This window comes from Haliaeetus albicilla, chromosome 25 (genome assembly GCF_947461875.1).
Source record: "Haliaeetus albicilla chromosome 25, bHalAlb1.1, whole genome shotgun sequence".
In the NCBI taxonomy this organism is placed as follows: domain Eukaryota; kingdom Metazoa; phylum Chordata; class Aves; order Accipitriformes; family Accipitridae; genus Haliaeetus; species Haliaeetus albicilla.
This window is the reverse complement of record NC_091507.1, coordinates 17255999-17281965: the sequence shown is the minus strand read 5'-3', so window position 1 is coordinate 17281965 and position 25967 is coordinate 17255999. Positions and strand designations below refer to the sequence as shown.

Here is a 25967-nt window from a genome sequence, read left to right as displayed (position 1 = left end):
GGAAATTATAAGCAGATAGCTGCAAGGTAGAAGCAAGTTGTACTTGGGTCAAGAGTGGTGGCAAGGGTCATGCATATCCTATTCTCATGTTACCATGGCTTTTCCATCCTTTGCATAAACCAGCAGGCCATCTAACCCCACTTTATCTGTTAGACTGTCATCATCTCGATCTTAGAATTCTTGAAACACCAAAAACCTCATTTCATTTCTCTGATTTGACCTTTTCAGTCTTTGAGATGTCATTTAGTTTGCATCTTGGGTCATAATTTTTTAAATAGATACCCTGGCATTTTCCTACCTCGTCATGGTTTCATGCTGTAATACATTAGAGATTCAGTTGCTCAGATTTCAGGGTTTCTGGGAGCCTAATGAAAAGATGGGCATAAAAGCCACTTCGAATGCACCTGCTTGACTTTCGTCTACGGTGTCAACACTTAATTATAATAAGATCTGTGAAAGATCTGGGCAGCCTTGCACATTCCTTTTAAACCTCTGATTTTGCCAGTGCTGCCTCTTGAGTCTGGAATGATCTTTTTATATATGTGTCTATCTGTCTCTGGCTTCCTTCAAATACCCCTAAAACCAGCTCTGTTTTTTGGGTCTATGTTAACTTTGCCTATTAAATTGTTTGTATTAAGCTTGTTAAAAAAAAAAAAACACAAAAGCTGGCCTCTGTTGAGTAACCCCAGTCCATTTTCTCCTCTGTTTTCTTTACGCTTCTTATTTATGACCATCTGATGTGAGAGGGCTTTCTCTTGAAAGCAAAGCACCACGCTTGATGTGTTTCTCAAAAGCTCTTTGCCTGTCCTTGGGCACTTATTTTTGATTTGTGGTGCTGTAATGTTTGTTCAGCCACCAGCAGAAGCTCTTTGTGGCTTGATGTGAAAAGTTCTAAGACTGAGAAATGTCATAGCTGGTTTGTTGTTGGGTTTTTTTTTAATGATTTGGATGCAAAGCCGAAAGATGTTGGCTCCCCGCCACAAATTGTCCAGGTTATATTCTGCTTCTGGAAAACAAGTTTTGAGTGCTAAGGGTATACACGTCTCAGGAATTTCGTAGCAATTAAAGTTGTCTCCTAATATTAGCAGAATATGGACTATGAAAAAGAAATGAACTAACTTGAAAGACAAAATAATTGAAAAGCTCACTGCATTTTGTATTCAGGAACATTTTTAACTTCTAGTGTCTTCAGTTAAAGCCCCTGATGTGGCAGATCTGGTTTGTAGACATAGGCAACTTCAGCGATATGAAACTATACTGATTCAACAATAGCTGCTGACAAAGCAGGACCGAGCTAGTAGCTGAAACAGAGCCCACATCTGCTCCTTTTGGAAAGACTGGTTGGTACAGTTAGGAAAGCTTATACCTGGGCATTGCAGAAATCTTTTGTTCTTTATATCTACATATATGCATGTAAGTATACATTGATATCTGCGCATACATTTATGTGTACCTATTTTTCTTCCTGCTTAGTGTGTGTAGTCATCTCTGGGTTTCCATCTTACATATTCTCACTTACAATGAAAGCTCTACTGCTTGCTTGCTTGAGTACATACACTGGAGAGGAATGCATACTGTCTTATTTTCATTGCATAGATCCCAGGTCGAACAGTAAAATGCTTTAAGATTGCTTTCGCTAGCACGTAATTATTATGTGCTCTTTTAGCCAAAACCAACAGCTGCTGCTATTACTATTTCATTGCACCCTAAAGGCACTTAGGAGAATCAACATAGTCTTTTTGCAGAAAGTTGTACAGTAAGGATTACGGACGTGAGGGTTGGGGCTGAGATCACAGCGGGAGGATAATGGGATTTTTCATTGTAGATGTGTGCATATCTTGTCAGTTTAAGTTTTAAGAAAGTCTTGGAGTTGATAGTTGACAGCAATCGTTAGCTTTAAAGAATATTCTTTCCTGCGACAGTCCTGGCTAATACTGTTTCTTTATGGCTTGCAGGTGCTCAGGTAGACCAGTCGGTGTTTGAAGAGCTTATAAAAGAGCAACTTCCAGAGCTGGCTGAACATATGAAGGATCTGACAACCTTAGCTTCCATCTCTCTTTCGTGGTTCCTTACCCTTTTCCTTAGCATCATGCCACTGGAAAGTGCTGTGAATGTTGTGGACTGCTTCTTCTATGATGGGATCAAAGCCATTTTCCAGCTGGGCTTGGCCATACTGGAAGCCAACGCCGTGGATCTGTGTAACAGCAAGGACGATGGGCAGGCCCTGATGATCCTGAGCAGGTATGGCCATGCAGGAGTGCTTCTTCCATCGCGGACCGTTCTGCCATAAAACAAAGGCATTTGGGTGCCGTTGCGATTTCGATGGTGCTCTGTAGGCACCAGCGGGACCTTCTGTGCAGCCTTGCTGCTGCTTTCGCAGTGTCTGCCTTAAACAATGGGCTTTGTACATCGGATGAGTAGATGTCCTGTGAAATTTCCTGGCAGCGCCGAGACATGCATCGACTGCGTCAATGTGCAATATTTACTGCTGCTCTTCATGCCTTCCCTAGAGTGACAGGCTTCCTGCTCCAGACTTCAAGGAGACAGAAGTTTTCTTCCTTGGGCAGCATTTAGTCATTTGGCTGGCTTGCTGTTCCTCGGATGAGTAATCCTGAAGGCATTTTTTAAAAGCCTAGCAGCCCGAAAACCAACTTATTTCTAAGTCTGAGCCATAAGACTTGTTTGCTTATTTATATTGAGAAGAGCGTAGTGCAGAGTAATCGGTGTTGCTTATATTTCTTCCCTTCAGGTTTTTAGAACATGTCAAAAATGAGGAAAGCCCTCTGCCACCTATTGGTAATCACCATGCATTCTTCAGTGATGACCAGGAAGCCTCTCCGGTGACTGAAATAGCTAACCTGATTCATGACTCCTATGAGGTAAAATACTGCTCCCTGTCTACTGGTCAGTTAAGTTAGAGTTTTAAAAAAGAAAAAGGTTAAATTCAACAAGTATGTTCTGAAAGTTAATACACATCTTTACAGATTCTGTGACTAAGTGCTCAAATGCACAAGGCTGGGTATAGTATAAATACCTACACTGACAGGTCAATTAGAGACTGGGTATGCTTTTTCTTCAAGGACTCACAATACTTTAAAAGTTGTATTTCCAGTAAATGAGAAATACAAATATCCTAAAATACTACAAAAATAATAAACTTCTGTTCCTCCCTTGCAGAAATTTGGAGACCACTCTGTGGCACAGATAGAGCACATGCGCTACAAACACCGAATCCGTGTCCTGCAGAGCCACGAAGACACAACCAAGCAAAATGTGGTGAGTAGGGTATTGTTCTGACTGACGTAGCTTAACATCTTCTCTGGAGGCAGGTGGCTTTTGTTTTTTAAAACGAACCACCAGATCTTGAAAAAAAGGAAGAATCGTTACTGACTCTGGAAAAAGCTCTTTCCTGGGATGCTGATGGCTTTGGTGTTTCTTTTGCGGCCACGTGCATTATTTTCTAGGGTGGCTTTATTCTTAAGAACAACTGCAGGACCATCCAGCCCAGTGCCTTGTCTCTGACCGTGGCCCTAGGCAGATGCCCAGGGAAGAGTGTAAGAAGAGAGCGAGCGCGATGCAATGCTTCCCCATCCTCCTGTGACCTGTAGCTTAGGGACTTCCCGTCTTTGTTTCTAATAGCCCTTGAGGGATTTCTCTTTTCACAGACCTGTCCAACCAGTGAACCTAAAGAATGGGGAAAAATTGCAAAGATTTTTCAATACTGCGGTTTTCAGCTGTACCACATAAATACAGTCCCTGCGGGGCTCGTGGTCCTGCCCATGTCAGTGGTGATGGGAGAAAAGATTGTCACTAACAGGATTTTCTTTCTTTTTAAGCTCCGAGTTGTCATCCCAGATGTTTCGATTCTTCCTGAAGATTTAGAGGAATTGTATGACTTGTTCAAGGTTAGTCTTCCTGAAAAGAAAGGGATGCACCTATCTGAGGCTTCTGGGTGTAACTTCCAGCCGTCACTTTGCAGAGCTGCCTTGGACCTCATGTCCTCTCCCTGGGCGGTACTATTCAGATGGGACCTTGTAATTTTGTCCAGTTGTTAAAGAGGAATAGTAATGTACTGATCCTTCAAAGCAGAATTGCTTCAGAATTTCCTTTCTAACATGCTGCTTGGAAATGGTCCATGAGAAATTAGGTTCTGGTAGCTTTCACGTGCAGAATAAATTAAATAATAGGTAGCTCTGCTCACTGGGAGCTCTGCAGTACTTTTCAGTCCTGCTCTCTTAATGCTCTTTAGAGGCAGACTGTTTTCCGTGGTGGAAAAACATCCCCACAAACTTGTGTCCTTGCTATTTGTTCCCACTTTTCTAATAGTTTTATTTATTTATATTTTTTTTAGAACTAAAAGCAGTTTCTACTTCAGTTCCTTTCTGTCAAGCTGATGTTCGAAAGTACTATTATAAAAGTTTCTTGGAGACAGGGACATCTAAGCTTATATAACTATACTTGATTTAGAGGTCCAAGCATGTAATTATCACCCTTAATGGACTTAATTTTGTGTTCAGACTTAATTGTTCATAGAATGCATAGGATACTGAGAATATGACTGTGGTATGTTCTTAGTGTTATGTAGCTTTGTGGCTAATCCCAGCTGTATCCTCCCTCCATTAGTAAGACGATGCTGCTGGGGCTTGCTCTTCAGCGCTTCCCTCCTCCTCCTTGCTGCTGCGTTGGAGCTTTGACTGGCTTGCACTCTTCCCCTTTCCTCATTTCGTTCCTTGGTGGTGGTTCCTTCTTCGTTAGGTCTCTTGCTCCCCCGGGACAGCTTGTTTTGTTAGGACTCTGTTTTGCATCAGCCTGTCCCTAAGGGAAGACTTAACAGGGACAGTATCCAAATGGAGAGGTCTGAGAGAGAATAAACGAGCAGGTGAAGCCTGTATAACGCTTGCCCTGGATTTTCTCCAACCCTCTGTACCTTTGGCTGGTTAGAGACATCCTCGGACTTTGAGTAGCCTGCAGTGAATTTCTTCCAAGAACCTGCCCAGTCTCCCTTCAAATTTATTAATTATCCATTGGAAATCATGAGAGTGCTTGGCTGCTCTAATTAAAGATTCATACTTTGCTTTTTCTCACAGGAATGGTTTTGGTATCGTTGTAACACCTCGCGCAAAGAGAATTTTGAGCGTTTCCAGCATACCTTGACTTGAATGCCTTTTTCTGCTGGTTGCGCTCTCTCTGATACTGCACACCGCAATGCCCCCTCTCCCGCCTCTGATTTCTTCTAGAGGGAACATTTAATAAGGTGTTACTGGGAAATGACGAGTCCAGTTGTCGAGCGACACGACCCCAGCAGACCGTACGCTGAGCAGTACCGCATCGATGCCCAGCAGTTCGCCAACCTGTACAGGCTGGTCTCGCCCTGGACCTGCGGGGAGCACACCGACATCCTCGCCCAAAGGACATTCCGGCTCCTGGATGAGAACATGGACCGGCTGATTGAATTCAAGGGGCTCGCCAGCTGCTTAGGTACTGGCTCCCCTTCGGGGTGGAAGGTGGGCAGAGGGGGGAGATGGTACACGGGTGAGACAGGGATGTTAAAATGCCATACAACTGGCAGGGGAGGATGCGGGCAGATGGTTTTCTTGGGCTGGTAATTAGCCTAACCAGTGACCTTTACTAATTTTTTGTGTTCCAATCACCTGAAGTTGATGAGATTTAAAAGACAGCCTAAGGACATGATTGAATATTGTATTAAAATATTTGATTTCTCAGACAGCAGTAATTTTGTTGAAAATATTTTATGAATTAAAATTATACTTGGGTCTGCATGGAATGCTAGAAAATCCTCTCTACCGGATTGTTGCTCTGAGTATACCTTTGAAATCTCAGTATACCTCTTTGTAACTGCTTCTTGAAGACTTAATCTTACACAACTGACTGCTGCTTGCCTTGTGTGTTGACGGTAAGCAGAACAAAAAAATGTGGCCAGCAGGGACTGAGAGCTATGTGAGAGTTGTTTTTGAGGCCACCAGCTGTTCTAATGAGATGAGGCTGCCTGTCCCAAACTCTGGCTGAAGAAGGAAGTGCCACATCTCAACTGTTGGCTGACGCCACGTGAAAAAAACTGAATCAACATTCAGAGCTTCAGTAAAACTCAGTAAATCCATATTCTCACCACTTAAGTTTTTTAGAATTTTTTATGTGAACCAAGGCACCCAGTATTATATTGTTGTTGGATTTTGATTCTTAGAGGGATACAACTTTAAAAAAAAAAAGTTCTTCACAGTATTTCAGTGCATTTGAAAGTTTAAAATCTCATTTCTACTGGTCATTGAAAATATGAATTGTATTACATGTGAAGTAGTTATTTCCTTTGGGCTTATTCTATAGAGCAGCAGTAAGGGCTGAAGGGGAGAAATACTAACAATATGATGGCCCCAAAGGGGGCCAGTTGTCTCTCTCTCCCCTCTCCCATTCCTGTTAATCTGTGGCAGCAAACAGCCTTTGCTAGATTCCCTGCCATCCGCCTTGATATTTTTAAACGATGCTGAAGCTCCGTAGGGTTAGGTACTCCCAGTCTATTTTACAAGAACAAAGACAAAACCAGATGGCTCTCAACTGCTGTTCCTCATTGACAGGCACAACTTAAAATATTTTGATGTGATATACTGGCCATATGTTTTCATGTATTGTCCATGCAAACAATTATCTTTTGTGCACAGAGAGGCACCTGATTTATTTTAAACTGTGGAAGTAAATGCTCTGGTCCATTTCCTTCTTGTTCTTTTTTTTCCTTGCAGATGTTATGTATAATGGAGAAATGAATGAAAAGATAAAGCTACTATATAAGCTGCATATCCCACCGGGTAAGAAATCTGAAAGGGAATGAATACCTCAGTTTCCCCCCAAAATCTCTTGCTTAAAGCTTTTGGGAAAAGGCTGCTTAATGAAGAACCCTACCTACCTTACTTCCTTCAGCTGGGAGCATATAGGATGTGCATTTGTAATTATGCTCACTACATTTAAAAAATTACTCCAGTAATTTTAAAACCTTCTTGGATGAAATTTATAGATATACAATGTCAAGGCTCACATCTGCTGCATTCAGAGATCTTTTGCAGTCAATTATATGGTTATTTCTAGACAAAATATGAACTGAAGTAGCATTTTTGGATGACTGATATTCCGTGTACAGTAGAAATCTCTGTATCACATCTTGATCCAGTTCTCATTAGGTGACAAAATTCTGTGGTACTTTCTCTGTGCAAAGTTTTTAATTAAATGTGCCATTCTTGGCAAACTTCCGACTCTCTCACTGCAGCACCAGTCTTACTTACATTAACATAATTTTACAGTATGATTTAATGAAGTACTGTTTAAAAACATCTTTGCCCAATTATTTTGCTTTCTTCAAATATGTAAATTTTAAAAACTTAAATAACCATTATGCAGCATTCGAAGGATTAATCATTACATTTGTTACTTTTTTTTGGATAGCTCTCACAGAAAATGAACGAGACAGCCAGTCGCCATTAAAGAATCCTTTGCTATCAACTTCAAGACCACTAGTCATTGGAAAATCAAATGGTATGTCCAAAATGGTTCTCTAATGCGTATGCATATGAGACAACCAACTTTCCATTTGTTAACCCTGCTCTATTATGTCTGCTCTCTGCGGTTTATTTTGAAATGTCAGTTTACTCCCGTGACTTGAAAACTAATTCTCCTTTTTGTGTCTGCTCCAAAAAAGGTGATGCAGTAGATTACCAAAAGCAGTTGAAGCAGATGCTGAAGGATCTAGCCAAAGAAAAGGATACTAAAACTGAAAAAGAATTGCCAAAAATGAGCCAGGTATGTACGTTAGAGGCTGTAGTCTGTTTTTAAAAAAGTGGAGAGTGCTTGAAAATGAAATGACTGAATACAACAGTTTAGCTCTTTCTGGGAAAGTGTAACTTCAGCCTGAGCTTAAATTCAGTCCTTTAGGTATCAAGGACTGGGCTCCTGTGATCCAGGGAGCAGGTGTTTAAAAACTACCAGCTACCTTTCTAGCAGCTCCTTCTCCTCAGACTGGCTGGTAAATAGAATTTCAGAATCGCCCTTACCTGCAGTGTAACAGGCTGGAAAACAGGCTGATGGAGGCTAGAAAAAGCCCTCCTCCTAAGCCCAAAGAATTCCCGAGAATCCATATTGCTGTTCTGTCTTCCCTGACCTCCTCTCCACCAAACCGGTAACTTCTTTCTTAGTCCGTCACCAACTGGGACTTGCCCCGTCTTAGCCAAACGCTGACTAGAACTGCATGAAGTAAGACAGCTGAGGGCTCTCATCATCTTAGCATCCCCTCCCTAATGCCAGTAGACCCTTGTGTATGTTGTTGGCATAAGGAAATCTACCTGAGGGAAAAGGGTCCCATATTTGTAAAACAGATGTACAGACATGCAAAGAAAGATGGGACTACACCCAGGATCCCTTCTGTGCTGGTGTTGCCAAGTGATGTTTCAAATGGGTGGCATGTATCTGACCCGTCAGCTCAGCACGGCCACATAACGTCTCACAAAGGCATCACTTGACTGAACTTCTGCACTCCTCTCCACCCTGAATTAGCCATCCTATGACTGCATGAAACTCGAGGGCTCACAAATTTCAGAATAGGACATGGAAACATCCTCTCTAGCCTGATCATCATCTGTGACGGGTGAGCAAGGGAAGGAAGGAGAGAAAGCGTTTGGGCAGGGAAAATGCCTGAATTTTATTAGTGGGAGAGCTGGGAAAAGATGGGAGAAACAGCAGGGCAGTGGCTTGCAGGCCTGTGGATCACTACTTCGGTTGTAACTCATTCTGTGTAACAGCCATGAGTTTCCCACCAGTAATGGATCATATCCCTTGCCTGGTATCTCACTTCCCCTTTGGTCATCTGGGAGGTCCTGATCTCCTTTATCAAGGCAGCAAAATACTTTTCTGCTCTGTTCCCTTTTTGATTTGCAGCACCAAGGTTTCCTAGCATCAGTGGGCGCTAAAATCCCTTTACTAGCATTTTTTTAAAATCAGGCAGAAGTTATAAATGAGCATACGAATGTACACAGCATTCTGCCTTCCTTTGCAGTACTGTGCCCTTGCCCAACTCCTAGTTATCCGTAGCGTGGCTGTTCAGTAGTTTGATTTTGGTTTTTCATCCTTTACAGAGGGAGTTCATTCAGTTCTGCAAAACCTTGTATAGCATGTTTCATGAAGATCCAGAGGAGAATGATTTGTATCAAGCCATTGCCACTGTGACCACACTGTTACTTCAGATTGGAGAAGTAGGACAAAGAAGCATCAGCCTGGGGAGCGGATCAGACGAGTTCACTGAGGACTTGCAGCCCGAGGCCTCTGCTTCGGACCAGGATGCTGTTTTTACTGACACTGTGAAGACCCCTCACAAAGACTCTCGACCTTCACCTGTGACTGAAGGGGACTGGACTGTCTCTTTTGAACATATTTTAGCATCCCTCTTGACTGAACAGTCGTTAGTTAACTTCTTTGAAAAACCCTTAGAACTGAAGCCAAAACTTGAGAATGCAAAGCTAAATCAGTACAGCCTCAAAACAAATGGAATGAGCTGCCAGTCACGGGGTGAACAGACAAAACTAAACGCACAGTAGTAGCAAACCTGTCAAAAATGAAATGCACTGAAATGATGCCAAAGCACATACTGTAAAAGGCTTTCAGTTCACAGTGGACTTTTGATAAACAATTTGTTGGTCTGTGGTTTTCACTTTAAGAGCTTTAAAAGCTAAAGCGTGTGTAGGTTTGTTTTGTGCCATTGATTTATTAATTGTGTTCTTGTTTTGAATGTAAAAGGAAACATCTGTCTACAGTGTGAAGACGCTGAAGCCCTCTTCTGCATTGGGAAAGCAGAGGCTGGCTCCAGTTGTCCTTTTTTTTTTAAACAGGGGAAAACACTTCTCAGCTACTGTCCGCAGTTTGTTTGGGTTGCCTTTTTTGCACTAATACTGAAAACTGTTTCAATGCTGGTAATTGAAACTATTTTAATATATTTGATTGTATTCCAATTTGTATGTCTTGCTGAAATGTTAAGTGTACATGGACTGTGCTTCTGATGTTGGTCTGTGAAAACATGCACTTTTCAATAAACCCTTTTTGTACTAGACTCGGACTGACAGTATTTATTGATTTATGGAAAGTAAGTGCCTTTAGTCCCTACTTCATTAAACAAATTCCCTGAGCTAACACGCTCGCAATTAATTCACTGGTCAGAACCCCATGTTTCAGCGTAGGACACAGACCTGCTTGGGAGAAGCCTACTGATTCTGCCAAGGAGACCAGTGAGGGACCAAATACAGGGAGTTTACTTTATCCACAAGAGATTACATATACGAAGTAGTGATCTAACAGTTTTGGGGGTTTTTTTGTTTTGTTTTTAACAAACTTGGCCTTAACTTAAAACACTTGTGTAGTGGCTCTGTACTCCCATAGGAACAAAACAAAAACACTAGGACTTTGCCACCCACGTAGGAACATTTGCATCTCCTCCTTATTCCATTCATATGTAACAGCAGTCTATACTATCTTTAAGAAAATTACATCATTATGTACAAGCCCAAAGAAAGCAAGATACTTTAAGATGCTGTCACCTGTTCAACTCAATGCTTCATGGATGAGAGCTTGAAGAGACTGGACAATAAAAAAAAACAACTTAGGAATAAACTTTCTTTTTATCCTTTTATTGTAATGAAAATCAGTTTAATTTTCATCCACATTGACTGTCTGTAGACCTGCAAAACAAGAAATTGTATCACCACCTATTACTAGGACAATTCCCTTTATGTATATGCAAGTCTTCACAAGAAAGTGCACCTACAGTTTCAAAGCTAATTTGCTGATCTACATCTGGAAGAGCAAACTATATATGCAAGTATTTCACCAAATGTTAAAACAAAAGCTTCGTGTTTGTTAAATCAATTCTGCAAATAAGATACTTCTCAACTGACAAGCACAAAAGGCTCAAGCTGCTTGAGCTTTTGACAGCAGAGGATGTGCTTCATATGGGAAAACAAACCTCAAAACTACCCTACATCTATGGCCAGTGGGTTTTTTTGTCTCAAAATTTACATGATTATTTCACCAAATTCTGTATTTACTTTTTAATGCTGATCAGGCAAGCTAGCAGCCCTGTTCTCTACAGCAGAGCTAGTTTAAACCAGCAGTTTGGCACCTTAATTGGAATTTTGCATTGCAGGAGGACCTGTCCCACTTTGCTACTTGTTCAGAAAAACACGGCATGGAGGAAGAGAGATGGCATGGAACCTTACCTTTAAAAGTTGTGACTGGTACATAGGTAACCAGTGTGTATAGCTTGTTTGGTGAATCTTCATCCTCATTGCGCTTTCTGGACAAACGCACACGGATACGGTAAGGAACATTCCTATAATGAAGGTGACAGATTAATTTTCAGTAAAATATGCATTGAAACCTGCTAATTTCATAGAAAAGAAAAGTTATTTCCTCCATGATTACTACCCCCCCTCAAATTCTCAAGCTTTGCCCATTTGTGCAAAGACATGATGAGTCAATTCTGTTTCTATCTCAGCATCCTAAGCAAAGCAAAATCCTGTACCTCAGCAATTGTACTGTTTGCCTTAAGAGGAGCTTATTGTTTTGGGTTTTAGTTTTGTTAAAGTGAGCAGGTAAGGTTTTACTGAGCCTTGAATAAGATGAATCCATAATCCAGTGGGAGTATGAAGTCAGAAGTGCATCATCAGTCCACTACTGATCCAGGAAATACACTATGAAGATGATCATGAAGCACAGCGTGAATATGATCAGCAAGCAGCTGTTACTAACAAGCATTTCTTACTAGAATAGAAAATAGTGAGGAAAAAAACCCCAACAATCTGTTCTGAAAGCCCGAGGCCCCTGCTGAGTCAGAGTACTGCCCAATCTGTATGCCAGAAGTCATGTGGAAATTCTAGTAAGCATTACACCCGAACCAAGATCTTATTAATGGGCATACAACAGATTAACATTTCTTCCTCACAAAGCCCATGGAACCACAAATAAATCACTTAGATGATTTGGTTTGTAAATAGGCAAGTCACATCCTCCCCTAATACTGTCCAAAATATGCTGCTGAGGGAAGGCACAAAGTTATTTGTCCCACCATTTTTCAAGTAACCTCCCACCTCCAATGAACCCAGGATTTTGGGAAACTCCTGTTCAGAGTACTTTGCTCCATAGAATATGTGAAGAAACTTCCTCCTTGCTGTATGTTCTCAAGAGCATAATTGCTAAATCAGATGGATGCAGTAATTAAGACACAGGAACTTGCTTTGATTTACTCTCTTCTTGAAACAAGCCAAAAGCATTTTTCACTACTTAGATCATTGACTATCATACTAGCTGACATGGTGATTTTAGCCTCTCCTCATCCTTCCAGAGGAAGGTATTTTACTTTGCGTACATTATCTATTCTAACTAGTGAAAAATGCAGTTAAACTCACGCTGGAAAGACAGATGTGATGACTCCTTGTTCCACAGACCTCACTTCTACCAGTTAATGTAAGGAAGTCTTGGTTAGTAGCCTCACTACTAAGCCCTGAAGTTATGCTGTCACCTGGCTCAATTGCTACTTCATCATTGCATATGAACTGGAACAGCTCAACAGGAAGGAAAGAGAACCCCTGCCCAGAAGACCCAGTAACTTAGTCCTATCTTCCCACTCTGTTTTTGAAGGAAGGGTTGGCCTAAGCACACAACTCCAGGTAAAGGATTGTAAATATGTCATAGGCTAGACTTAGGAATCCAATTCCTAGAAGACATGGTTTAAAACAAGGGTTTATGTGTATGCAGTGCATCACTCGCAGTATTAATCCCTACCAGCTAACCTTTTATTATGGTTTTAGAAGTCCCACTCCTCACAGGAGTCCTTTTGGACTGTCTTCACATGTCAAACCGAATCAGCTGCCTCTGTATCAGTGATTTAACTGAATTTGTAATTTTTTGGGCCCCAAATTACTTATCATTTGTACCTTCAAGACAAGATTAATGGCCCTATTTAAAACGCAGCTCATTATTTCCTTGTGTAGCATTTATCAATTCAGCATGCTTTGAAACCTAGTCCTCTTCAGACTACACAAATCCCAGGTACCTAGCCTGGGACTGTAGGTATCACTAAAAAGCCATGTTTCTAAAAACTGTCTGCTGCAATAGGGACTGGGGTGCTGCAGTATTACAATACTCCAATCCATTCTCTCCCCCCACCTTCTGCCCCCAAACTCGCATTCCTTCTTTCCTTTGCTTTACTCTTATTAGAGGTAGGAGGAAGTTCCTTCAATTCCAGAGTTTACCGAAGCTTTGCTACAAATGCGCTGAGGGAGCTGACCTGAGCAGAGGCAACAGAAAGATTAGCTTGGCATGCACATTATAAGAAAGGAAGCATTTGCAATGAAAATGCAAATACTGCAAGAAGTATACAAATTTTTCTGCCCCTCCAAATCCTGTACCTCCACATACACAGTTACAAGGTTCTTCCTCACCCAAAAAGGAAAGTTGTAGAAACCTACCTTATTCCTTTAGCCCAGACTGCTTTGTTCAATCTGGTGTCAATGCGAACATCAGGAGTACCCATTTCTTTCATCGCAAATTTACGGATTTCCTTGAGAGCACGCGGTGCTCGTTTTTTGAAGCCCCTAGGACAAACACAAGAGCCATTTCTTTAACTTCAGGAAACTGTCAGCATTGGATACTTGTTGCAGCATTTGACCACTGACATTCTCTAAACATACAATCCAAAGAATTGTGTTCAACTGCAGTTCAACACCTGCATCATAGTATGACTACACTTTTACTCTCATAGGTAGCTGTTAACCTTAATGTCTATGCCTAATAGAAACCACATATACTTGCACAGAATAATTTCAGTAAAATTTTGCACCTGCAAGATCTCCCGGATCTTAAGTCTTACTTAAACATGTCGACATTAAAACTTATCACAATATTATGGAAGAGATCAGAGATTTCACAGATACTCTGGACCAAAGGCCTATGAGAAAAGCAGTGCAACAAGAGTAACACAAACTTGACAGAATTGTTATCAGTATCAAAATAAATGGCAGAAGAACAAAACTGATGCTATTATGAATAACAGTTTCTGCTAAAGAGTATTTGATCATTACTTTCTTCACATTAGCAGGACTGCACCAAAATCACCATCAGAACTGGTTTTTTTTTTACAAGTATAGCTTGTCTCATGTCTATTATGGACAGAATCTGCATGACTGGGCATTTACACTACAATTTACATTTACAGCTGTAAATTACATTTACAGCTGCTGCACTGTGAGTGTTTTGCCATATATATTATACCCACACTGTGACATGCAACTAGCGTCAAGTAGTGTCAGAGGTCCCACAGTGGGTTATATTTAGTATTACTTGCATGCTGCTGTTGATATTTAGTGCTAGAAATCAGGAGCGGGCAAGTGATTACAAGTGAGACAAGTGTTAAACAAAAAGTATTTCACCCATAGTACTTCACGCCAAAAAACAAAAGAGGATAACCCAAAAAGAAGAAGTGGATAGCAGGATCATCAACATTAAAAATAGACTGAATTGCCATAAACAATCAACAGGCAAGGCCAGAACATCTTATTGCCATTTAAAGGCACCACTGCCTCCCATCCTCACCCATGGTTTTGCCATAGACCACTGTCTCTTTTCTCTCCTATTCTAAGTTAACTTCAGCAATTTCACCACCGATTGTTTTGATTCGGATATAGTTTTCTTCCGCATGACTGTAGGCGTATCAAAGCAAATCAAAGGGAGATGTATTTTCTCAACAAGTCCTCTCAAGCATTTTACTACTACACAATTGTATAAGGTTCAACATTTTGTCAGGTAAAAAGTTACCCTCATCTACACACAACAAATACTGTTTAACGCAAATCACACCCCAATTTACGCCTCACACAATTTAGTGATAAGCATGGAGCCAATCATTTGATTACAACAATACTTAATTTCTAAGACTTACTACAGTGGGCAAAGCTTTAAACTTTGCTTAGGAAAGAATGACGACGGGTGCACAGAGGTAAATAGATCTAACTCCAAATTAAGTCCAGGAACACTCACAAAAAAAGAAACATGCTTGTTCCCAAAAGCCACATGCTAAGTGTAGGTCTGCAGAGGTACAGAGCTGCTTCCTCGGGACACAACTGTAGCACAAGGGACTAAAACATCACACATGAGCATCGGTGCCGGTAAGGACTGTCGTTCTCTGCCGTTTAAAACCGAGTGAACCCACCTCCAAACGCCACTTTACGAAAGGCCAATTTCACTGATTAAAAGAAGAACTTACACGCCATGGATCCGCTTGTGAATGTTGATGGTATATTCCCTAGTTACCACCTCATTGATGGCAGAGCGTCCCTTCTTCTTCTCGCCACCTTTCTTTGCAGGAGCCATCTGAGCAACGCTGAAAGGCATCCATGCACGCATCAAACGTAGACCCAGCTTCCCTCAGACTTTTCCCCGGTCACCTTCCCTCCCATCGTCCCCAGCTCCCTACAAGCCACACAATTCCCCCAGTGAGAAACTTTAAACTTAAGCTTAATCCACCCCCGGGGTTGCACCAGTTGCGGATTTGACACGGCAACTTTTCCGCATCACACATGCATTAATTACTCTCATCTCCCCGAGAGAAACGTGAAACATGTCTGAGACTCCTCGACTACTCCCCATGAAGACCGGGCTCCTGGCCAGCCCCAAGGGCCCCTAAGACCACCCCGTCCTGCTTCTGTGTGTCCGGACCCCTTCCTTCTCCAAGGCGACCCAGAAGGGCAGCTCAGCCCGTCCCGGAAAGGAGACGACGCTGCCACAGAGGCTCCTTCCAGGGACTGACGGCGGCCTACGGCTTCCCCCCTCCCTCGCCAAGGCCCAGCCGGGGCCGTAACTCCCCCACAAGTGCCCCGCAGGCCTCCCCGGGCCTGCGCCCTGCCCAGCTCGGCGCAGGCCCGGGGCGGGGGGGGGGGGGGGGGGGCAGGGAGATGGGCCCCAGCCCCGCCGAACGCGGACCCGCCGAGAGGTACCACCCGGTGCCTCCCGCACCGGACCGCCCCCCGCGCCGACCCAGACCAAGGAACCCCTCCCGCCGCGGGGTCTGCAAGGCAGATGGAAGCGGATTCGGCAGGCCAACCCCCAGCAATGGCCACTCACCCTGCCCGGGTACAGGCCGGAAAGGAGCGCGCAAGGGACTGTGGGAACGAGGAGCCCTTCCGGGATGCGGGGCGGGCGACTGCGCCGGCGCCAACCGGAGAGGCGCGCGCCGGGGCTGGAGGGCGGGGCTCAGGCCGGCGAGCGGACGCGCATGCGCCTGAGGGCTCGGCGTCTGTCAGCGGGGAGCGAGCGGGCGGGAACCCGCGGCTGCTTCCACACACCCCCCCCGCTCCCACACACACACCCCGGGGGGGTCCGCTGACCCCGGGGGGGGATCCGCTGACCCCGGGGGGGAGCCGTCCCCGGCTCTCCCGAGCCGAGAGTTGCTGCTGGCGCAGCCCCCAGCCGAAGCCCCCTGAGGCAGGGTTCGCCGACGGAGCCAGGGACATGGCGGCCCCTCAGGTAGCTGCCCGCCTGCTTGGCCCCTGTCTGGGAACGTTGTAGGTGGTGCGTTGTACGGGGACCTCGGCCCGGGGTGGTCGTGGGTGTAGCGGGCGGATTGCCCTCTTCAGGCCTGCGGCTCCTGCTGCTGAGACAGAAGGGCGGTATGGCAGCGCGGGGCCGGAGGCTGGGGTAACCACCCTGTCTGGCCCACCTGCCTGGAAAAATGACCCACGCTGAGTGATTTGTGTTGGAGCGAGCCAGGTCTCGGTTGTAACGAACTGGAACAACGGCCCAGCTTTATGAAGAGGACTGGCGTTGCGCTGCGTGCGTGCAATAATCTAAAACCAGAATGTGCGTACAGGGAAGAAATGAGACGCACCATATTGATGTAAAGCTGTTCTTGCAAGTGCCCTGTATCCTTTGAACAAAATAATAAGCCGGCTCATTAGAAGGCAACCCCACCCTATTTGCAGCTTCTCCCTGTTAACAGCTTACAGTGCTGCTGGCTTTACAGAGAGAAGTGTTTGCTCCGAGGCTGAGCTTGGTTTGGACATACCCACTGGCAATCAGGACAGATGTGGGTGTATTACAACTATCCCTGAGAGTAAAACAAATTCTTAAAAGGAATTTCTCTTCCTGTGATTTCCATCGTAGTAGTTGAGATTCATCAAGTGCTGCTTCTGCAGGTATTTCCTCTGAGGTGCTCATGTTCCTTCATTATGTCTCTCCTGCATGAACATTTTGGCCTACAGATTTCTCCTCCCCTTTCCCAAAATAAGCCCCTTACAGGATTGGGTGGAATTTATGAAGCTGGCCTCTTAACTTAGCCAACTGGCCTTTGCTTAGGTTTGTCTACAGTTAATGGAAAGAGAAGGGTTTCTTCAGACATTAAGTGAAAGCACCTTAGGGTTTAGCTTTTTAATCTTCATCTGGTGGGGTCACTCTTGCTTCACTGAATACAACAATTTAAAGAGATGAGCAGGCTAACTCAGGCTGGTACCTAAAGTTAGTAGTTAAAAACACTTTCCGAGAGACCAGATCTGATCTCCAAACACTTTTTAGAGACCAGATACTTGATTCCCTCATCTTCCTTCAATGAAGTAAAACAAAGGGATTGTATGAACTGAAATACATGTGTACCGATCAGTGTTACCAGCCTGTCTTGCTGTGGAAACAGCAGGGTCATTTTGCCAGTGGGTTTCCTTCAGGAGATTCTTAGCTTTTTCAAAACTCAGGGCAAATGAACCTTTTTCATTTCTTGGAAAGTTTACTTTTACCATTTCCAGCTCCCAGTCCAATTATCTCCATTGTTCCTCTATGGCATAGAAACCAGAGCTGAACACGTGGGCCCTGGTGATGTGATCCTTGGTACTGAAGGGCAGGAAGGGCAACACAGTCTACACTCTCTTGAAGCTAACGCTGGCTCAGGTGGCTGCAAGCTGCCCTGAGGGATGTCCCCTTTCAGTCTTGCCACGGTGAATGAAAACGTTACTCTGCTCAGTTATCCACCTTGTTCAGTGTTGGAAGTTGCTGCTCCTGCAGCAGAGTCAGCAGAGGGAGAGCAGACCTGTACCTTGGCTGCTCCATCCTGTCGTCAGTTTGAATTTAACATGAAAAAGAGTCTGCACAAGGATGCCAAAGTGGAAACCAGACTGTCTACAGTGTGGGCATGGTAGCATTTCCAGCAGAGATGTATCAGAAAACTCAGGACAGCAATGTCTTAAAACACTGAAGCTGGGCGTGGGTCAAAGGCCTGGTATATGCTGGGTCAAAGCCCTGGTATATGCTGGGTCAAACCATTCTTTAAACCATCTGTTTTGTCCTAATCTAAAACCATTTGCTTGGAAGTACAGAGCTGCCTGAGGTCTTTAAAGTTTTAAAGGAGCTTAAAATGAGCTGTCTGGGCTAGCAGCTAATACAACTTCCTGAGCTACCATTCTCGTTGTCTATGCCATGCCACAGATCCCATAGGATAATACGTGTTTTTCCTAACTGGGTGCAAAACACCGTGCAAGGCTACGGCTAATATTAAAAATCTAAAGTGAATCACATATTTGAACAGCCACAGGAAAATGTGTGCAAGTCCTGCAATAAAGCCTTTTGGCTATTTTATTTTATTCTACAAATAAAGACAACTCCATCATTAAATGGAAAAAAATAATAGTTTGAGTTGTATATAGCATGAAACAGTAGTTCCCGTCACAAAAACATTTCTAATTCATTAGTTTATTACAAAATATCCACTCACAAAAAAGCACAAGCACAATCTTTATACTTGTGAAATGAGTTGATATTTCATATACAAAATAATTTCCACATAATTCCATATAATTTTATTTTATATAGAAATAGGTCATATTACAACAGCTGTACAATACACTACTTTTTATTTAATAATTACATAAAATCTTTCTTAGAAACATATCAACAGAAAACATACAAAAAAAGCGAAAAGTGCATTTCTTTTTTTCCCCCCAAAGGAAAATTCAATCCTAAATGTTATAATGAAAGAGATATGTAATAGTCTGCAGCATCCCGAGTCAGTGGGCCAAAACACAGTGCATATTTCTCAGAGACTTGCAGTGGGTGAGTTTAGGTTGAAGAAGGATCCATGTTGTACTATTGGAGAGTTGCATGATTGTGCTTACAATTCGAGTTCTCCTTTGCAATCACAATTCAGAAAACAGTCCAGTGTGGGTTGTGGTTTTTCGTTGGTTTGGTTTTTAGTAATGAAGAACAGTTAGGGTAAGCTGCATAATACTTTTCAGATTCTAAATCAAGGGTTATGAGCTGTAGACCATCTTCACCAATGACTGGGCTTTCTCCTCCATTGGATGTGCTAATTTGGCCACAAGAATAAGGAAACAAACTTCTCTTTACAGAAAGTGCCTAGGTTTTGTCCTCTGTGCAGTTGTGCAAAATAATAACAATAATCATAATAAAAATAATCTCTTGTTCTCTCCTCAATAGACCTTTGATGCAGTGCTTTTCATACACAAAAGAAGAACTGAAACAGTGAAGGCCAAGTACCTCATGAGTCTGTCGACAGTCTTTTGGAATTGCCAGCTAGCTTTCAGAGTGACACGCCAAGATTGAACGCCTCCTCCTGCACACCCATTGGTGATGGAGGCTGCACAGGATAGTGTTCCTTTTTATTTTGCTCTGTCAGTACGTACTGTACTCACGAGACAGCGCAGACTGAATCCAGCATGCCGTAAATGCACTGTCCGTGGCAGTCTGCACTCTGCGGCATACTTCTGTCATAGAGCTTTGAAAGAAATGCTTGTGCAAAAGCCAAAACAGTAAGTAGAAAGTCATTCTCTTCTGCCCCATGTGCCCATTGGTTAAAGCTAATCGTGCATCGATTGTGCTGGTGGGACTCTATCGCAGTGGCTGTGGTAAATTTGATGATTCTGATAAGCTATTGCTTCTTCTTGATGTTAGTTGCTGCTGCTGCTGCTGCTGTGTCTGATGATACCCCATATTTCCTTGCTGTGGTGAGTAAGATGGCAGGAGCAAAGAATCAGGTTGCTCATTGTGCAAAGAACTTGGTGTTTGCACCTACAGATAAAATAAAATTCATCGTGGTGTTCGAGTCTTTCACATGTTAAAGCTCTTAGTCCTCAATGTACAGTGTGCTTAAAAAATACTACTAGTTTGCTGGCTTTTATTTCTGGGGCTATTTGGCATGGGGTTAGCTTACCTAATGCTAGAAGAAATGGACATAAATTGCAACAAAGAACGTTACAGTTAGACACTGAGAAAGGTTTTCTAATAGGAATGCACTGCCCAGGATTTGCAGGTTATCCTGGAAAGCCTGTTTCGGAACAGGGTGGGTCAACGTGTCAGAAATGACAGGGATGGATGATAGAAATGAAACAGAAATGAAACAGGGGATCCTGGTGTACCACATGCTGTCCCTTCTAGCCCTTCCTTTTTGTGAGTTTACAGTAGGGTGTGACCTTGCAGTGGTGAAGTCGGTGTGAATTTTGCAGATGCTTTTACTTGGAATGGTATCTGCCATAGTTTTTCATTAATTCTCAGCTATGATAAGGATTTCATTTCAATAACAAGAGTTTAATCATTTGAGGTTGATGATGCTGTTTCAGTGATGCCAGTGGATGTATGATCAGGTTTTATAGACTCAGTTCAGCTCCTTTTGTGTTAATATAGAGACACCTCATCTACCCCCTTCCCCTTTACTTTAGTATGTGTTGAATTAGGTCAAAAAATAAGGATTTTTACATCTTCAAATCACCTGGTTCTTTCAGGCAATGTGCTCCAGTTTATCTTCTTTGCCTTGTGGAGTTGAGAAAATATGTTAATTTACTGAAGGGATCCAGATATCTGATCCAGATCTCATTTTATGTCAATGCTGGTAATTAAAAATCATCTTTTGACTTGTAAACTAAGCAAATTTTATACTGAATAAAAGGTACAGAATAAATCCTAAGGCAGCAATTTTCTCCCTCTAGAAATACACTTTAAATATAACCAGGATAATCTGATTATGTTTCCAGTACAGAATTAGCAATTTCCTTTTAAATATTCTGACTGTTCTCACTGCTCCCTTGCTATACTGGAAGGGTACACAGCACTGTATCAGTGTCTTGCACATTTCAGTATCTCTAAAATGGCCACTTCTGCCATGATCGGGCTCCCACTGAAACCTGGGGCCCCGTTTGCACAGCACATTTGCCTTATTACTCTGCATGCAGATTTTATACATCGTCCTCTTTGTCCTACCCTACCTGCAGGTAGCGTTGTTGCTGATGCTGTTGGTGCTGGAGTTGCATAGGTGGCAGAGAGGATGGCTGGGAAGGAGGTGTAGTGGCGAACCCTTGGTTTAACACTGCTTGTCCCATCAGTACGATTGGAGAGCTGCTGCTGGAAGTTTGCACTTCCAAACTTTGAAACATTTGTTGGGTTTGAGAATACCTGTGGAAGAAAGAAGCAAAACAATCAAGAACAAACTGTTGGAAGCAAAGGTCTTCTCTTAGGATAGGGATGGAAGTCCCTAGTCTTCATAAATAATTCCTAATAAAGTATTCCAGTGCACGGGACCTGATAATATGAACAATGGCACTGTTGGCAGCACTCTTTTCTCTTATTCTGTGCATGAGCTGGACTTGGAGGGCAGAATACATCTCACCTCAAAATCCAGACCACATTAAACCAAATGGCCTTTGATTCTGTATTAATATGCTGAGCTCCGAACTGCAGTGAGAGAGAAGTAAAGCCACCTCCCATTCTGCTGCCTGTGCTCCCCTGTGACTGCCTGTGGGGTGGTAATCTCTTGCAGAAAGATGGCTAGGGTTGATTACTTCTTAAGCTGCTCATATACATATTGCCAAGTATGGTCAGCAGTTCCTATTGCTGTGAGCCACATTGCAGGAACAGAAGAAGCCTCTAGAAGTCCTCAGGAGTGAGGGATGGGACAGAAACAAAATACTCGGCTCCTCTTGCCAGTCTGCGTTTGCACAGCAAAACTTAAATACGTGTTGTTTTGTGGAAGGCTGTGGGCAAAACCACAATGGAGCCATTGCCAACCCAGCCTAATTCTGTTTATCCTGTAATCGGTGATGAGATCATAGCGTGGCATGTGTTCGCTCAACAGCTGTTCAACATTAGGGGTTAGTCAGAAATGCTACAGTTTGGGTACTTGCACTAGGATGTGAGCTCCTAAAAAAGGGTCCTGTGAGTCAGGAAGTCCGCATGAACTGGGAGATGTATCTTTGCAAATCAGGCCTCTCTTATTTAGATGCTTAAAAGCAGATCTAAAATGCTGTATATTTAGAGTTGACAAATTTAACTCAAGATAATCTTAAACAGCAATAGTGATGTTTACAAAAAGTACTGAATACCTACATTTCTGAGGTAATATACAGAATTACTTTTAAAGTAATGATGTGCAAACAGTTGCCTATTATTTTAGCAGTTCGCAATTAAGTACAGTGACAAAAGACAGCTAAGAAAAAAAAGGCATATTCTGACTGATGTTTCCTGCTTCCTTCATCCAGATTTTGAGGAGACAAACAACAGAGGTGGTTTGTTCAGCAGCTTTTTTGAGAGCGCTCAGGTGCAGGGGCCTGTCGGTTCTTTCAGTTCTGCTGGTGCAGATCAGGCATAGCTCCACCAGTGTCTCACTGCTCAGAGAGCAGGGGCTTTCTTGGCACCGGTCATTTCAACCGGGCCAGGGCTGACTTTCTCTCTCTCACGTTTACCTTGGTGGGGCAGAAGTTCCAGCGCTGAAGCAAGCATCATGTGAGGGAGAGAATTTCCCCCAGCCTTGGCTTGTTAAAACACCACTGGCACATTGTGTCTCTGTCATTCTTCCAGATGTGACCAGGCAGGGTAAGGCCGACCCTGACAGTAGAAGGCAGGCTCAGCGCAATAACACGTTCCCGCTATTTATAACTACTTTGTCATCTGACTAAGGAAGGCTGTTTCCCCTCAGAAGCAACTTTGATGTTTTATTTTGGACAAGTCACATACTTAGCCTGGGATCCCGCCATGCTGAGGTCTGAAGGGTGTCTTGCGTTACAGGATCCAGGCATCATGGGCTGAATAGGCTGGCTGAGCAACAGTCTGGGGCGTGGAAAAAAGAAAAAGACACATTGGTGTTACAGAAGGACCACACAAATCCCACGTTTTGAAGACAGAAACAGGACGCTTTTGTTGGCACGGTGTAAAGCTGACTATTAGAGGTCTAATCTCAGCTCCTGGCTGTGGTGGGCACGTCCTGGGCGCTGCGAGGTGGAGACCGGGGCAGTGCGTGCCCGCTCCAGTAACATGGGTGCCTTGCGGAGGCGCTGGGTGCTAGGATTTCAGGAGAGTGAAATTTCTTTTGCTCCCGCTGGTGGGAATGACCCGTATCGGAGCTTTCTGAGTACCGGAATGCGAATTTTTGGGGGTTCCCACGCCTGGCTGGACGCCAGGGTGGATCCTCCACCGCCCGCCCCGGGGGAGCCCGAGACGGCGAAGGAAGAGCGGAGCCATCCCACCACCCCGGGCCCGGGAGGTACAGCCTTGGGCCGGCGGGGCCTGGCTGTCCCTCGGCCCCCTCCGCCCCCCCCGGGTGGGCCCGTACCTGAGCTGCTGGTCGTGGCTGCAGCCGGGGGCGGGCGGGCCGGGGGTGCCGCCCCGCGGCAGGGCGGCAGGGGGCGCCGCGGTGCCGCCGCCGGCGGGGGCTGCGGCGAAGGGCGGGGGCGCGCCGCGGGGGGGGCGGCCGCCGCCCGCTGCCAGCTCCGCGCTCCTCGCAGCCTTGGGGCCCTGCAAAGAGAAGACGGGGCGGACAGCGACACTGGGGCACGGCTCGGAGCGGGGGGGGGCGACGGCTTTCCTCCAGCCTGCCGCGGCTTTCGCACCCGCTGCCGCCCCCCGGTTTGCTCTACCGGCCTGCAAAAGCCTGGGGACCGGAGCGGTGTGAAAGCAACACCCCCCCGGTCGTGCCGTCAAGCAGTTGAGGAGACAACCCCGTGAAGACACGAGCAAAGTTAGGTGTGATGAGCGCTGCCCTAAAAGCCCAACGATGGGAATTAACCTTATGAAAGGAAAAAAATGGTGGGTTTTTTCTATTTATAATACGGATACGCTTTTTATTTTAATAAAGTCATTATAATACAGGTAGGGAGGAGGGTAAAAGCTACAGCTGAGGGGTCTGGAGATAGTGACGCAGCTATGTTTACACTCAGGTAGCAGAAATAGGAGCTAAGTTTTCTGTGAAGGGAGGTACAACAGGTGGGTGGAAGCGCAAACGCTGGAAATGCCGAGAAACCAGCGATAAGAAAAAAATCCCGTGCCAAACCTACTAGCTTTCACAGATCCCGGTTACTACTAACCAAGGCTGAACTTCATTTCCCTGTGCAGGAATCTGTTACGCTCACAGCCTGGGGGTCTTGCACAGATCGCAATGTATTCCCACTGTGTGCCACCACAGCGGACAGGCTCCGCTGCGTTGGTGGCATCCAACTGGATTCAGGGAGCAAGCAGGGGTAAAGCTTGTTTTGAGATGTCCCACTGCCAACACTACTATTGCTAGTTTCCAGTGTGGTCAGTCAGGTTTCTTTCAGGATCAGCTGAAGAACGGTAAGTCATCCACACCTTTTGCATGACTCCCCCTGCTCAGTTTTCAAGCTGAAACAGCTGCTCAAGTAACCCTCCTGGCTGAGGTCTTAAAAAAGGGATTTAAAGTAAATGCTGTAGAGAGACCCTTTATATAGGCTGCCCTTATATAGGAGAATAGGGAAAGAAAGGCAAAGGCGCACTTACAGGGCTGACATGATTTTTACTTGCTTGCTTAATAACAGCTCGGTGTCTTCTTTCCATATAAATGCTTCTCTATTCAAAGAAATGATTACCTGGCTCGATATCACGCTTGCTTCTCTCAGTGCTTGCTGGTTCGCTGTTTGCGAAGATGCAATTTGCCCTTGAAGTTGAGGACTGGGGACAAGCTGCTGCTGGGAAATGGCCCCTGACCTCTGCTGTAGCTGTTGTGGCTCCGGCTGCTGAGTATTGCTAAAGCTCAGGGACACTGTTGGCTGTTGTAGGAACATCTGGAAAAGAAGGCGGGAGAGTTTATGTCCAGAGAGTTATATCCAGCTGTCTTGGATAATGAAGGTGACAGATCCAAATATATTCTAAAATAAAGTTATCATGTTTCTGGATTCACTATGCATTTACTTTAGTTGGAAATCACCTCTCTTTCCTACATTAACAGTTCCGCTGTCTCTAGTTTCTTGATTTCTTGTTCTGCAGGTGCGCTCATTACTTGCGAAATGTGTCCTGAAGGTAGAAGTCCTCTCTCCGTGGGGCAGGCACAGCCCTTGTAAGAGCGGTTCCCTGTACATTCACTGCGTTCTGGGGCACCCTGACCAGAGAGAAGAGAGTGACTCTGTGTCTTTTCAGTCCTTTCATTTCTTCTTTCAACAAAACCAGCCTGCCTTTCAGACAGGGCTGCTTTTGAATTTGTCTCTGGAAATTCAACACCTTACATACAGTTGGATTGTTGAACATTTTTAATGAGGCCACAGTCAGGCCAGAGCTCTCCGTGTTGAATAGCTGTGTCCTTATCATTGAGAAGATGTGTAAACAGACAGTCACTGTCGTTTATCTGATTTCCCATCAGGTAACCGACACCCGGTGTTCTTCCTAACTGTGCCATGCATTTGACTTGTGCAAAAGAGCTAGCAGCTCCTCTGTTAGTGTTTCTGTAAATGATACACTCTCCATTCTTGCATTGCAACATGAGGCTTTCTTCTTTAAAAGAAGTTGTAGGGCTTGGGAATTTTTGCTTTTCTAGGGGCCATTTCTTCTATTACAGCTATACAGAGGAAAAAGGCATATTTTAAAACTATGAATTATTAATGCTACAAGCTATCTTTGCAATATTTCGAACCTCGCCTCTTGCCACCAAGGACTGT

At 44.1% G+C, this 25967-nt stretch overlaps 4 protein-coding genes across 6 annotated transcripts in view; 1 reads left to right on the top strand and 3 right to left on the bottom strand.

Moving 5' to 3' along the window:
* The window catches only part of TBC1D8 (TBC1 domain family member 8), a 50116-nt gene extending 40017 nt beyond the window's left edge, over nucleotides 1–10099 (top strand). For both annotated transcript variants that reach the window (XM_069770111.1, XM_069770110.1), the window contains exons 12-20: nucleotides 1956–2241; nucleotides 2750–2879; nucleotides 3178–3276; nucleotides 3837–3905; nucleotides 5238–5478; nucleotides 6753–6818; nucleotides 7450–7539; nucleotides 7703–7803; nucleotides 9132–10099. In XM_069770111.1, coding sequence (XP_069626212.1) covers nucleotides 1956–2241; nucleotides 2750–2879; nucleotides 3178–3276; nucleotides 3837–3905; nucleotides 5238–5478; nucleotides 6753–6818; nucleotides 7450–7539; nucleotides 7703–7803; nucleotides 9132–9590 — 1541 coding nt within the window. In that variant the 3' untranslated portion in view covers nucleotides 9591–10099. The remainder of the gene's footprint in view (nucleotides 1–1955; nucleotides 2242–2749; nucleotides 2880–3177; nucleotides 3277–3836; nucleotides 3906–5237; nucleotides 5479–6752; nucleotides 6819–7449; nucleotides 7540–7702; nucleotides 7804–9131) is intronic.
* The window catches only part of MAP4K4 (mitogen-activated protein kinase kinase kinase kinase 4), a 383820-nt gene extending 373468 nt beyond the window's left edge, over nucleotides 1–10352 (bottom strand). The window contains exon 1 of the mRNA XM_069770099.1: nucleotides 10346–10352. The gene's annotated coding sequence lies outside the window, so the exon portion shown is untranslated. The remainder of the gene's footprint in view (nucleotides 1–10345) is intronic.
* A 300-nt stretch (nucleotides 10353–10652) lies between these two features.
* On the bottom strand, nucleotides 10653–16266 carry RPL31 (ribosomal protein L31). The gene is made up of 5 exons (XM_069770119.1): nucleotides 16162–16266; nucleotides 15305–15421; nucleotides 13512–13637; nucleotides 11262–11374; nucleotides 10653–10724 (listed from the first exon to the last, which is right to left on the bottom strand). Exons 2-5 carry the CDS (start codon nucleotides 15409–15411, stop codon nucleotides 10693–10695), a joined length of 378 nt encoding a protein of 125 aa, XP_069626220.1. The 5' UTR covers nucleotides 15412–15421; nucleotides 16162–16266; the 3' UTR covers nucleotides 10653–10692.
* A 2351-nt stretch (nucleotides 16267–18617) lies between these two features.
* NPAS2 (neuronal PAS domain protein 2) overlaps nucleotides 18618–25967 on the bottom strand; it is a 108148-nt gene continuing 100798 nt past the window's right edge. For both annotated transcript variants that reach the window (XM_069770092.1, XM_069770091.1), the window contains exons 17-21: nucleotides 24906–25100; nucleotides 23636–23817; nucleotides 23041–23133; nucleotides 21297–21483; nucleotides 18618–20106 (exon numbers count right to left, since the gene is read on the bottom strand). In XM_069770092.1, coding sequence (XP_069626193.1) covers nucleotides 19927–20106; nucleotides 21297–21483; nucleotides 23041–23133; nucleotides 23636–23817; nucleotides 24906–25100 — 837 coding nt within the window. In that variant the 3' untranslated portion in view covers nucleotides 18618–19926. The remainder of the gene's footprint in view (nucleotides 20107–21296; nucleotides 21484–23040; nucleotides 23134–23635; nucleotides 23818–24905; nucleotides 25101–25967) is intronic.